Consider the following 13,651-nt stretch of genomic DNA (forward strand, 5'->3'; position numbering starts at 1 on the left):
GAATGCTTTGTGTGCTGCAGCGTTCGTGACGAATACGTGTTTTGTTGATGAAAGCACTCTGGCGCGACACACTGAAAGTTCATACATATATCTATATATGAAGTAAAGGCACTTAACAATGCGAACTATAGATTTACTTTATCATTGCAAGACATTTTGTTTCGTGTTTAGTGTCTAACTGAGGCAAAGAGCAGGAGACTTAAGCGACCGTCCAAAACACGCTTGATTATTCGAGTTGACTTGTTTTTGTTTTCTTGAATTATAATAAAAAGACTTATTGGAAATAATTGCATCGCTTTCTTTAATTTTATTCTATGTCCCTGATGTTACTACATGTTAGATATCCTACTAATTTATGAACATTTTTATCTTCATGAACCAAGCCCCGCGTCTTCAATCCTGAGAAAGAAAATTGCAGTTATGTTTAGATGCTTTCGGTTGCTTGACGCAGGAGCATTGCTGTTTTAAGAAATTAGTGGGACCTATCTTGCTTCAAACGAAAAAGACAACATCAAACAGTAAAAAGAATATAGGTTTTACAACTAACACATACGAATCTATCCAAAGCAAAACAAACTCGAAAACTTGGATATATTAGCTCTTGTGTACACAATGTGTCGAAAAGTATTTGAAAGTTAGAAAAGTAAGGATTTGTATTAGAAAAAAGGGACAAGCACATAAAAAGTTACAGGAAAACGTAAAAAAGAGAAATTGGATCCACCTTCAACAACAGTGCTGCATACTTTCATGCTTAGTTCAGACAACCAGGATTTCGCTTGGCTTATAAAATTTCGGTGGTAGCTGCAGCGACATTTGAGCTCTTATTCCCGGACGCCATTTAGCAGCGTAATGTTCTTCGAGACGTCACTTATTACGTTGGTTAAAAACGTTTTATGGTCGATCACTGATATAATTACTAACAACGCTCGCTGTGTTTCGAGTTTCACTGACATGCCGTTTTTTGTCGTCGACAGCTTAAAAATCGCTCGGTATTATGTTCACATTGTTTGCTTCTAGATTTGTTTCTCGAATTCGTATCGACAGAATGCGGAAACATCATTGGTTGCACAGAGATAATGCCCTGCGCTTCTGAAATTGTTGCTGACTATGCGGAGATAAACTTAGGGAGAGGAGGAGATGAGAGCATGTTGTGACGTCAGCGCACCCAGTTACGACGTTAAGGAGAGTGGGTTGACGCCAAGCCTGGCTGTCTGTATCTCTGCTCACTCGAATGCTTCCAATCAGAGCGAACAAGAGCGTCTTTTGGTTCTCGCGCCGTGTCTCACGTTCGAACGCCGAACACCAAACGCCCGGTCTGGCGTACGAACGCCCGCCGTGACTGAAGTACAAACACCGACTGTCAGACTTTTTCGGGGAGCAGTCTATGCGCCTGTTCGCGTGTGATTGAAGGGAAATAATGGGCAGAGATAAAGACAGCTATAGCCTTTGTGTCTCTCCACTATTCCATCCAATCAGAGCTCTTCCGTCCCCCGCCCTCTCTCATCACTTCGTTTTCCTAGGTTTTTCAGTGTACAGAGAAGACGCAGCAGAAATATTAAGAAGCGTTAGTGAGTTTTAGTAATACGTATAGGGGCAAACGTAAACCCCCTACGTTAGCTTTAACGTTGCGTCGACGGAACGTTACGGAGCGCGCCGAATACGCACTTTTAGTACAGCGGAAGAAGAACGCACACGTGAAGACTTGTAGCGCCATCTAGATGTGCTCCTGTAAACTGCTTCAAACAATCCAAGGCGGGTATTCGGTCAAGCCAAACCAAAGCCCCTATTCTCTTCGCTTTGTTACGGAAGTGCGTGTTTCCGTGTGCCTGTTGTGTACGTGTTTTGTCTTCTTTTTTTTTTTTTTGTACCGACCGCACGGTAAACATTTTTTGGGGTTCGACGGTGTCGCCAATGTTCTTGGCTATCCACACCCATCTTTGTGAGTGCTCGAAAGGGTTCGTCGCGTTGACTTTTTTAAGGAGGCTCATATCATCTTCAATGGTAAAGCGAACCCGTACAATGCTATGGTGTACTAGAACACCATAACAATGCGCGTAGTACTTCCGCTGGTTTGCCTCACCGCCGCCATTTTTCAAACTGGACTAGTCTCGCGCTCTTCCGTGCGCGACGAGAGCAACGAGAGGCACGCAGGGAACCGCTACGTACATTCGTAAAAATCGATAGCGAGCTCTTCCGCAAGGTTCGCCGAACTACGTACGTATGGCGCATGCGCAGTGTGGAGTACGCAACGTTAACGTTAACGTATGGGGTTTGCGTTTGCTCCTATACGTATTACTAAATCTCTCTATTAATAGACAGTTTTACTGGACCGTACGCTAGAGCTTTGCGCACGCAAGGAAATTGCGGGTCATGGATGCGCATGCGCAGAAAGCAATAGACGGGCTAGCGTATTGCGTACGCACGTAACGCTGGGGATTTTGCGTTGCGGGTAGCGAGCTTTCCGGGAAGCTCTCTAGAGATCTCGGGCCCTGCAAGACCGCCAGTTTCAAGATGGCGGTTACCTCGACTGGCGCAGCAAGGGCGCGTGTTGTTCTCAAAGTTCTGTGTTACGTGAAATTGCGAGGTGTTCAGCTCGGTAATTTTTTCCGGAACCTACCGCGGTCGAATCAGATCGTCGTGCAGTTGAAGGAGTGCACAGTGAAAATGTTCAACGCTCGCAATGTGCGTCAACGCTGCGATCTGCTCAACGCTATAGCGTTCAGCAGATCGCTGCGTTTTATTGTATGAATAGGCTTATAAGCCTATTCGTCGCCGTATCTCCTACACTCGGAGAGAGAGATGTCCTTCCTGGAGACGGAGTTGGCGTCCTTGACGGCACGGACTGGCGGGCGTTGACTCAGAGAGTTTTCGGGACGAGATACCTGTCCACGCCAAGCGCCCCCCCCCCCCCCTCCCTTACTTCCTTTCCCGCCCCCCTCGCTCTTTAGAAACTATTTAGACTATCAGATTTCTGGCAGTTTCTAAATAAAAAAAAAATCAAATGTCTGTTCAGTATTCTTCAAGTAATCAGCGCTCTAAGCGAAGAGAAACTTGATCCGATCAGCAAACCACAACAAGGAGACTATTTCTGTTTAAACCAAGTGCTACATTTCTTTTAAACACCTTAAAAAGGAAACTGCTAATACTTTTCCAGAAGTGGTGTTTAAAAGAGTAAACAAATGAGAGAAACACGAATTCACTCAGTCGCAGCAGTTTTTCTTTCTTAACACACGTAAAAACAAGCAAAATGTTTATCAAAAGAATTCGAGGAAGATCATTTATTACAATTGTACCCAAAGATACAACATTTTTGAGAAAACAAAAAGAGGCACCCCAGGTGTTACCTTGCGCAAGCACAAACCCACAATGCAATTCTAACTTATGTTTTGTGCTCTCCATGAAAATATAAACACATATTAACTCACACATTTATATGGATCCGCCAGAGATATCGACCGCTGCTCCCGACATAAAAGAGCTACCCTTTCCGCAAAGGAACTTGATCACTTCGGCCACTTCCTCAGGGCGACCTATTCGCCCCAGAGGAATCCTCGCTTCTGCCTGTGCCCTTCTGTTCTTGTTATCCCTAAAACCTGGCGCCATTAACGGCGTGTCGATTGTGTCCGGCAAAACAACGTTTACTCGAATGCCTTGGGCGGCCAGTTCTTTAGCTGCGACTTTCGTCATTGCTACGACGCCTGCCTTTGTCGCACAGTAGGCAGTGCGTCCTGGTATGCCCAACTTTGCCGCAATGCTCGCAACATTTACGATAGAACCGTCGCGAATATTTCCAGAAGTCATAGCTTGAGCTGCCGCTTGGGTGACAAGAAAGGTGCCCTGAAACAACAACAAAAGAAAAAGAAACGTGTATTATTCGCGTGACGAAGGGGAACAAAACAAACGGCCACGTTGATCTTGTGAGTTATATTATAATTCGCATTATAGAAGCGCATTGCTTCGAAGAAAGTGAAGGACGTAAGCTAATGGTTTAGCTCACAAACGTAAAGCTGCTGTTCGAGGTTTTCGCACTAGCAGCTTAAGCGGACAAGGTTCTGTAGGAGAATAGTGTTAAACTCCTGCGGCCAACTCCTTTGGGTCGAAACTTTGGTTTTCTCTTTGAACTTCTTTCACAGAAAACCCAAGTTTAGGCCCCGAAGGTAAAATGGCAGAGCAACACTTGACCTTCTTTGGAAATTCTCGGTATATTGTCCGTAATTAACTCAAAGGAAGTGCAAACATTAGGTCTCACTGGTGCTAGTCCGGCTCTCATCTAGCATCTTTTGATCTAAATCATCAAACAAGTGTAGAGTTAGGCTTCACTTTTGATTGTTGTTCGGCATACAGAAAGCCGAGACAGAGGCAAAAAAAGGACAAACACAACGTCTGAATAAGGGACACACGCAACGTCTCACCACAATTTTCGCTTCTGAATGTGCGGTTTTTATGAGGCAATTTTGAACCTAAAGTGCCGAAAATGTGTCAGATTAAGGTTTCACAGCTGGTTCTTTGGTTCATACCTGGCACTTAGGGAAGTATCTGGGTAGTCAGAGAAAAAGTACCCAAACGCCAAAAAAGAAATGACTCTGTTACTAACTAACGCTTCAGAACGAAAGTATATTCTACAGAAGTAAGGGCTCTGAGATTGCGAAGCTTGGGCTACATTAGGCTTTCTTTTGCGTGCTACCTGGGACGTCGGCAAATGTACGCTCGGGGGCCTTCAAACAACTGCAATCAATGAAATTGCCGTGATGTCTTCTTTAACCGGCTAAACAACGCCATTGGTGCCAGTGGACCGGTATTTAATTACCTCTTATAATTGAGTATGTTTCTAGTATACCACACTTCCTAAATTCCTAAAGAACCGACCACATGGGACGTTTTCCTTGAACGTGGTCGACGTCAGCGCCCTCTTGGGTGGGGGCATGTCACTCCCTGCCAATATCTGCCCCAGCCATATCTAGGCGTCGACCCGCGCATCACGTTCTTGTGGGTGACATTGAAAGACCCGTGCCGACGCTAACCTGGGCAATGCGTGTGGAGAAGTACGCCATGTGGTTAAGCCTTAAGATGATCTCGTATAAACACTTTGAACTCGAGCCTTGATTAACATCTATGAGGTATTGAGTTATCACCTATGATGCTCGAGATAAAATGCCAAATTTCAAATTTCACCTACTGGGGGTATTCAAGATGAATTCAGGATGGTGATGACTGCACCCGTATCGACGCTTTCGAATGAGACTTTTAAACAATTTCTCTCAACCAAACACTTTTCATGATTGAATTGCACTAAACACGCCATTTTTTTCTACTAAGAATGAGTTTTATCAGCCTAGTTTCATATATATAACCAAGAAACAGCTTTGCAACGCTCGACCGAAAGTTACAACGTTCTACATATATCTTAATGTCGCATGTCAAGTATATCCATGGGCCCATTAAAAAACAAAGAACACGTACACAATGAACTATGCAGACGTGGCTCTACAGGTGAGTTGGCACACGATTATAACTAGGGTTCGGATTTTTCGGTTTAAACCGATAAAAACCGAAAAAACTACGCCAAGTCCAGTTTCGAAAATTCGGTTTTATCCGAAAAAGGTCAGTTTTTAGGTTCGGCATTTCCAATTTAAACCGATAAATACCAATAACAGTACGCCGAATTCATTTTCTAAAATTCAGTTTTAACCGGAAAAGGCCACTTTGACCTTCTAGTCGTACCGCAGAGCCGTGGCGAAAAAGTGGAACGGCAGTGTGTATCGAAACGTGTCCGAATTACACGGGTGCCATCACGACGTTTTGGTTGAATGTGCGGATCATCGATCGAAACTTAAAGTCCGAAATGCCCCATGACTTCGCCATGTTCGAGCGTGTTTTCAAACTCGCTGTAAGGAAGACTGTCTTGATGCAAGCTCTGCATGTTGCGTTGTGCTTCAAAACGTCGCACCGTGTCTCTTTTGGCGGTCACATTTGGTTGATTGACCGATTTTGGCTCGGGCAGCGCTTCATCGATCTCCTCAGCCTGCCAGTGTCCAGTGTTAGCGTTGAGAGGGCACTCTGGAAGCTCAGTGTCATATTAACAGGAAAGAAAGAGTGCGGATCGACGAGGAGAACCTGGGAAAGTACATGTGTGTGTGTATTATAACAAGATCACGGAGAATCCTGATATACAGAAGGTGAAGTTCCATGATTTTGGGCATAGGCTTCATATGTGACTTGTTTTTACTTCTGTGTGTTTTTCTTGTTTCTTTTACAGTTGCACACATTTGCCAAATTAGGTGTACCTTTCTTTTTCAATGTATTTGTGCCGTTATTCTTTGAGTGACCACAAATACCAGAGCCACAAGGATAATCTAATCCGGTATCCGTTGGTGTTTATTTTATATTCACCAAAAAAAGCCGACAAACTTTTGTGAGCATAAATATACGCCGAAAAAAAAAACGAAAATAAATTTTAAAATAAACGCCGAAAAAACTACGCCGAATTTTGAAGAAATAGAAACCGAAAACGCGGAACCCTAATTATAACGTAAAAACAGCGCGCGAAAAACACGGAATTATAAAACTAGTAAATTCAGAGCTTGTCCCATTTAAATATTTCATATCCTTTTATTTCGTGCTCGGTTTTTAACATGGCATACTAGTTTCCGGCTGAGTTAAGCAGTTCAGCTGCTTGAGGAGCATAACCCAAAAAGCGGACGAGTGAGTGCAGTGCTTATCGATAAAATGGTTGCATAAAACATTTTTTTTTGCTTCAGGTATGCCGCATGCCATTATGGTGCGAAGCAGCTTCCGCCCCATTCTTTAGTAGTTTGCCTGTAATCGCTTAGGTATTAGAATAATGGTTGGCGCTGGAAAAACGCTCAAGCATGTAAAGTGACTCCATCGACAACAGAACTTGGCAAACACGAAAGGAGACGCATCTGGGGCTGCAAAAATCATTGCTATACTGCGTTTTTCTTGTCTTCTTTTAGGGTCTCCGCATGCATTTATCGCTGCCATTTTGTCCGGTGGCGGGTCGACCTCTCAATCACTGTTTCGCCACAAGTAAAAATCAAACGTGTATGAATAAGAATCGAGTACCAGCCGGTGCTCTTTTACGTTTCAGACTAGACTGGCCGACGCAGTCAATCACAGTGGGAAATAACTCGAACGAGCTGAAAACCGCTGCCTCGGAGATAGAAACACACACGGAGAAAATCAATCGACATGTCGTTCCACGAGAGTTAAAAACGGAAATACTTCGCGTGAAACCACCTTATACATTGAGTGCCTAAAATAAAAGGATAGCAACGCTCCGCCGTCTGAAAGCATGTACAAACTTTGCCCACTAGCCTCGCCGCCGAAATAGGATTCTCGCAGGTCGTCAAGAGGCAACGGCACTGCAGTTCAGCTGCACTACTACACGTGAACGGCAGGGGCTGTGAACCAAGTGCAGACGAAAGGATTTTCGAAGAATCCTCTGCTGGTTTTCAAGTAAATGTGCATACGCTTGAGCATGCTGGCAAATACCGGCGAGTACAGACTGCCTTTAGCACAGGGGACACATTATGTTTGTAGTTTGCATTAGCTCCAATTCGTTTACATCTTTTTAGCGCAGCTTAATGAAGAATATGTGAACGTTTTTCAGAACAAACGACCATATATTCATTTTATATGCAATAACAGATGCCACCTCTCAATGGCTTTCATATATTCTATGAAGTCGTCATATTTATACAACAAAAATACCACTTTGCAACAAAAAAAACTTCCATCTGGTCACCCCGGCACTCTTTCAAATTCTATAAATTGATTCACTCTGTACTCTTGTCTGAATTATGATACATGCAGAAAGATAGAAACCTCTTAACCTTAAGATTCACTCTAACAACGTCATCGAAGTCATCTTCCGGTGTGTCTGTCAAATAGCGTCCGGCTCCCAGGATGCCTGCGCAGTTTACCACGATGCTTGGGGAGACGCCATACTCGCACGTTACAACTTTGAAAAGTGCCTTCACGGACTGCGAGCATCCAACGTCAACTTGAACGGCAAGGTGCACAGAATGCCCTGCATAACATATATAGGGGATTACGCTCACGTAGAAGTATACACCGTGTATGTGGAAAATCAGTCACCAAATCCAGATCTTTGGGTCAACTATACAAACAGCAGAATCGAATTGCATCAGACAATGTTTTCGTTCAGAAATAAATAAATAATAATAATAATAATAATACATTATGCGAACTTTCTGTGTTAGAACATCAAAGGCAAATTAGGCAGCCACATGAACGATGTTGAACCCCGGCGTAGAAAACTAATCACTCTGTTGGAATGCGCTATGGTTATTTCCAGACTTGGACGTAGTTCAACTACTCTACTCAAACTACTGTAGTTTAACTACGTTTCCGAGTAACTTGGTAACTTTCAATTACAACTTTATATGGGTAATTAGTAGTTTAACTTAACTACATTTTGCAGGTAACTTATGCTCAAAGTACTAACTACTTTCGAAATCTAGTGTTAATTTTGCTCGCCACAAAAGTTTCGGCGGAGAAATAAAAAAGACGCCAGCAGATGAAGTGACAATTCCGAGCAAGGGGCGCCCTCACATTTCGTTCCCACGAACTTATACTCGGCAGCCGTCTTGGGCCAAGGTGGCGACGAGCAGCCGAAACATAAAGGCCCATACGCACATTCGCTTTTGAGCGCGGTGCGTTCCGTAGCGGCAAGCGGACGCGTTGCGTTGCGAAGACCGCTTGCGCCAAGCTTGTACGCACAGTTGCGTTGACACGCAGTCAACCACAGTCAAGATTCAATAAGAACGCGCTATCGTCGCTAGTGGCTCACCAATAGTAAGCGAAATCCAAGGCAACATGGCGGCGCACGGCGACGGCGTCGGTGTTCGATCTTGGGACAATCTCGCCGGCTTCCCCGACGTTTTGTCAAGCTTGAACAATCGCAGCCTTGGAAAATACAGTCCCTACCGCTCCCCAAAACGAAAAAGCAAGCACTGCGACAGGCGAACCGGATACGTCTCGCCGAGTCGGCCGGGTGGGGCGAGCGAACACGTCATCCCCTCTCCTCTTTCGGCTTCTGATTGGTCGAACGCACCCGAACGCACCGCAACGCTTCGGAAAGTTGAGCGAGTCTCTACTCGCTTGTGTCGCGCTACCGAGCGTTGCGGGAAGGCGCGCGTCGCTCTGCAAGCGACCGCGCCTGGCCGCAAGGACTCCGCAACGCACTCAAGCACGTTCAAACGCGAATGTGCGTATGGCCCTTAACACCGGCGCGCACGAACGCAGCAAGAGATGCTTGGCAAGCCTTGGTCGGGTATTGATCTAATCCGGTAATGCACGCAGGCCGTGGACACGCCAGCTTCAACCGTGCAAGACGGGACACTCCGAGGGTTGTTTTCATGTTGTCGGCCTTTAGTGAATTCTGACTCAAGCGATTTGGGGCTTCCACAAGTAGGCGCCACTGGAATGACCTCGCAGCTGGGCGCCTGTTCCCATAGTCGCCTCATCGTCAACGCATACTGCCTTGCAAAAACTCTCCCGCGCACAAACGCAGACACGAATAATCCGTTCATGGGAGCACCTTCCCTCTTCCGAGCACGAGTACGAGCGGCGATGCTTGTTCACGTAATCCTTCGCGTCCTTCCAATACCGTAGTCGCCGGAGGGGATTGCGAGTCACTCTTGGGAGATCCTTTTGTTGGACCCGGCGTCAGCGACGAAGTATACTTCGTTTCATCTTTTGTTAAACCAAAACAATTTTTTTTCTTCAGTAGCGTACCGCAACAAAACGCGCAGTCGTCCAAATGATCTCATCGTCGTGGCGCGAGACTTGAACCCTTGACGGTCAGGTGCACTCGCTCAACGTACTCTCCGAACGTCGTGGGTAGGGAGCCTTCATAATCATGTGCGCTTTGCTAGGGTGATGCCACCCTTTGTAATACCACTCGCCGACAAACCAGCAGCCATTTTGTTCCTCGGCGATAATCCGTGGGGCTTATAACCCTCCCGGAAACAAGCACCTTATCTCAGAAGTTCGGAGCAGCGTTGTGGAACCCACGGAGGGAGGATTAGCATTGAGATTACCGATGGACACAAAGGCCACTTTCCGGCGCGCGGGGAAACAATGAGAGAAACAAAATGGCGGTGGAAGAGGGTGTGGGAAAGGGGAACAGGCAGTTGGCATCACTAGAGTGCCTTCATGTGCGCTTCGCATAGAGTGATGCCAACTGCCTGTTTCCCTTTCCCGCACCCTCTTCCACCGCCATTTTGTTTCTCTCATTGTTTCCCCGTGCGCCGGAAAGTGGCCTTTGTGTCCATCGGTAATCCCATCCGAGGGGGAAAATGCTAATCCTCCCTCCGTCGGTTCCGCAACGCTGCTCCGAACTTCTGAGGTAAGGTGCTTGTTTCGCGGAGGGTTATAAGCCCCACGGATTATCGCCGAGGAACAAAATGGCTGCTGGTTTGTCGGCGAGTGGTATTACAAAGGGTGGCATCACCCTAGCAAAGCGCACATGAAGGCTCCCTAGGCATCACTCTATGCGAAGCGCACATAAAGGCACTCTAGTCGTGGGAATAAAGAAGGTATAGTCATACTCAACTTGCCTTAGAAAAAAAAGTTTTTTTTTCTTTTTTTTTTTTTATAAAAGACCCTCCAGCCGAGGCAGACTTCGCATATTTCGTCATGGACACCGAAGATGCTGACACTCGGTTTCCCGACCCTGCACAGCTTGTTTCTGAAATTCATTCATCCCGCGCGTCGGTGGATCGTCTTTTTAGCTTGGCTGGGGACGTCTTTAGGAGGAAAAGGGGAAAACTCTCCGATAAGGACTTTGAAAGTCAATTGCTTCTGCGAGTGAATAAACTATTTTGGTGAAAACACAAGCCATAAAATGGCTGCATTTATTTTAGGCTCGCAGGGGTTTTCACGGATCAAAACTGCTGTTCATTTCGCTACCACAAAAATATAAAAAGTAACTTCGAAAGTTACTTCAAAGTAACTCGCTACTTTTTACAGTAATTAGTAAGTAGTTTACTCAATTACTAATACAAATGCGTAACTTCTACTCTACTCAATTACTCTTGGCGTCAATACTCAGTAACTTAACTTAACTACCCTTTTTGAGTAATTTCTACATGTCTGGTTATTTCACGCAGTGGAGCTTCCAAGGAATAGTTACTCTTGGTAATTGTTTGGTATACTAATTCATCCATACGTGTGTGTCATTTTAGGTATTCAGTGTCTGTTTTAGTTTTGTTGAAATCTGCTCGGTGGGTAAATTTTTTTTTGGTGGGGCTTTTACTTTTTATTTGTTTAAAACTGTATTTGATCTACTACTTTGTGTCATCTTATGATGCATTTCTGTTTTTCTCCCCTCACTTTTCCGCCATCGTTTCGTCATAAATTTACCGCCTCGTCTGTTTAGGTACATGAGACATAACACTCATTTTCAGGGAAAACACCATTTCTACCTTTATTTTTTTTTGGGTAAGTGAACTATTTAATAACGCATATTTTGTGTTGAATCTAGTGAATGACTACTAAACTTAGCTTTTCAAGTTGTAAAGTCAATTTCGAGTAAACCTTAAGAAAAAACATATTTCTGACGGGGCCTAACCTGTGCAGTCATCAATAGCAAAGTGAGTGCAAGAAACGTATTTTCGCAGATATTAAAATTAAGTCGTTACTGTAGTAAAATACTACCGACATGAACTTACTTGTTTATTAATGCTACAAACACGCGGGGGCCTTTTGATGTTCCATAAAAAAATGTAAAAGCAATCTCGAGCAGCACTAATATCCCCTTCGGGTTGAGAGCCAAGGGTGCATGAAAGCTATGAGACAAAAACAACATTGACGAAACGTTACCAGGCAGAGACTGGGCCGTGCTCCTCGCAGCTTCCAAGTCGATGTCCGCCACAATAACCCGTGCCCCTTCGCTGGCAAATAAATTGCACGTGCACCTCCCGATACCGCTACCACCCCCTGTCACAACTGCGGTGCGGCCGGCAAAAGGCAAAGATGGGCTCATCATTGTGTCAGCGGTGACGTGGCAGCGTGACTGCTCAAAATGCAGTTCCCACGATTGAGCGGGATTTCATGTGTCGAGTGCACCTGTTGTAAATGTGTGTCCCGAAGCTAGGTTGCAGGTGGCTACCGATAGTGAGGTGCCCTCCCGTTGTCATCTGTGGAACTAACCTCTTTCCTCATGACCCGGATTCAGCAAAAAAACAGCCTTGTTCTAGATGTTCACGTCAAGTGGCATATGCGCACCTTAACCGATATATAAAAAGCGGGTCTACCTTATAGTACCACAGGAAACGAAAATAGTGGCCACTCGAGCCCAATCGCGGCCCAGGAGCTAGGGACTACGACGACCGTTCAGTGGCATTGCAATCATATTTTCACCTTTGACAAATAACTCTACTCTATAACCTAACATTTCAAAATTAATAGCATCTCCAAATACTTTAAAATAAAAATCAATTTTAACAGCTGCGGCTTTGGCTGCGGCTTACTGGGTGGCTTTGGGGCCGTCGACTCGGCAGACGGTGGCTTTCCGGTCACGCCGCGCGAAAGGTCGTATGGCTGCGTTTGAGTGGCTCGTGCGGGATTTTCGAAAAATTCTTCCGTTGTTTGAAAGGTGAGTCGTTTTACTGAAACCGTATTTTGCTTGCTTTTGGCTATAGTTGGACGCAGGGGATAAAGCGCGACCTAATTGCTCTGGATGAAGCCTCGGCAGTTTCACCTGCGCGCGTGCACTCGTGCAGCGAGAGCGCTAGTCAAGGCACTCAAGGCATGCTCATTTTCATATTTCATGTGCATTGCTTTCAATGCTGGTAGCGCGAGCACGTGGCTTTCGAGCTAGCAGCTTTGACAGCGTTGTACTTGGAGCCAGGTATGAAGCAGGGTACAGGTAGCCTTGATGCGCTTTTTGCTTAGCGCGAGGCAACCCTAAGCAAAGCGCGCTCACGAGGAAAATACAAAAAAAAATGGGGTGTAACAATACCGAGAAGGCTTTTCTTTATCACCACTCTTTATCGTCGCTTCAACAATTTCGGTTTCCAAATTATGAAATGAAGGCAGTAAATTCGCGTAATCTCAAATTGACTTGTGATATTTTTGTTTCCCAGCTGATGCCGCCAAGATGTTTGGCTACGGCAGCTACTGTTGCGTAGCCTGGTGCGGAAACAATGGAAGAACGCGCAAGATGCCAGGAAAAAAGTTCTTCCGAGTTTCACGAAATGACAGGCTGCCCTTCATTTTAGCAACGAATTGGATGCATAGTTCTAATGAAACCCGGAGAGAAGGCTGAATGTTTAAGCAAAACTCATTTCAATTCTTAAATGCGCTTTATTTCTGTTAGTACTGAATTTAGTTTTAAAACATCGAATCTCATGATAACCGGACTGTGGTGGACTTGCTTCCCAGCTCTACAAGACAGACTGAATTACAACTTCGTTGCTACGTGTTGAATTAACATGACATGTAAGGGAAGCACAACTGCGTGTTGTTTTTTTTTTTTGTTGAGACTGCAAGATTTTTAATGTTTACATAAATGAGCAAGGCACTAAAACTAGCTGATGCCCATTGTTAGCACCGGTATAAAACTACCGAACCCCTAAAAAAAGTAACACTTCATTTTATAGCA

The 13,651-nt window shown here is 45.0% G+C and overlaps 1 protein-coding gene across 1 annotated transcript; it reads right to left on the minus strand.

Annotated features, from left to right (window-relative positions):
• Positions 1-3,300: 3,300 nt before the first annotated feature.
• Positions 3,301-12,210, minus strand: LOC8041447 ((3R)-3-hydroxyacyl-CoA dehydrogenase-like). The gene is made up of 4 exons (XM_040215628.3): positions 12,199-12,210; positions 11,869-12,061; positions 7,854-8,050; positions 3,301-3,837 (listed from the first exon to the last, which is right to left on the minus strand). The coding sequence occupies exons 1-4, from the start codon at positions 12,208-12,210 to the stop codon at positions 3,430-3,432; spliced, it is 810 nt and encodes a 269-aa protein (XP_040071562.1). The 3' UTR covers positions 3,301-3,429.
• Between the last annotated feature and the right edge of the window lie 1,441 nt (positions 12,211-13,651).

The sequence above is a fragment of the Ixodes scapularis genome, unplaced genomic scaffold (genome assembly GCF_016920785.2).
Source record: "Ixodes scapularis isolate PalLabHiFi unplaced genomic scaffold, ASM1692078v2 PGA_scaffold5__190_contigs__length_132052651, whole genome shotgun sequence".
Taxonomy (NCBI): Eukaryota; Metazoa; Arthropoda; class Arachnida; order Ixodida; family Ixodidae; genus Ixodes; species Ixodes scapularis.

What these genes read in the sequence shown, in the direction of transcription:
- LOC8041447 (XM_040215628.3), bottom strand. An exon ending in CACGGCCCAGTCTCTGCCTG is followed by an intron (nt 8,051 to 11,868) that starts GTAACGTTTCGT and finishes TATGTTATGCAG; the next exon opens with GGCATTCTGTGCACCTTGCC. An exon ending in TTGTTAGAGTGAATCTTAAG is followed by an intron (nt 3,838 to 7,853) that starts GTTAAGAGGTTT and finishes TTGTTGTTTCAG; the next exon opens with GGCACCTTTCTTGTCACCCA.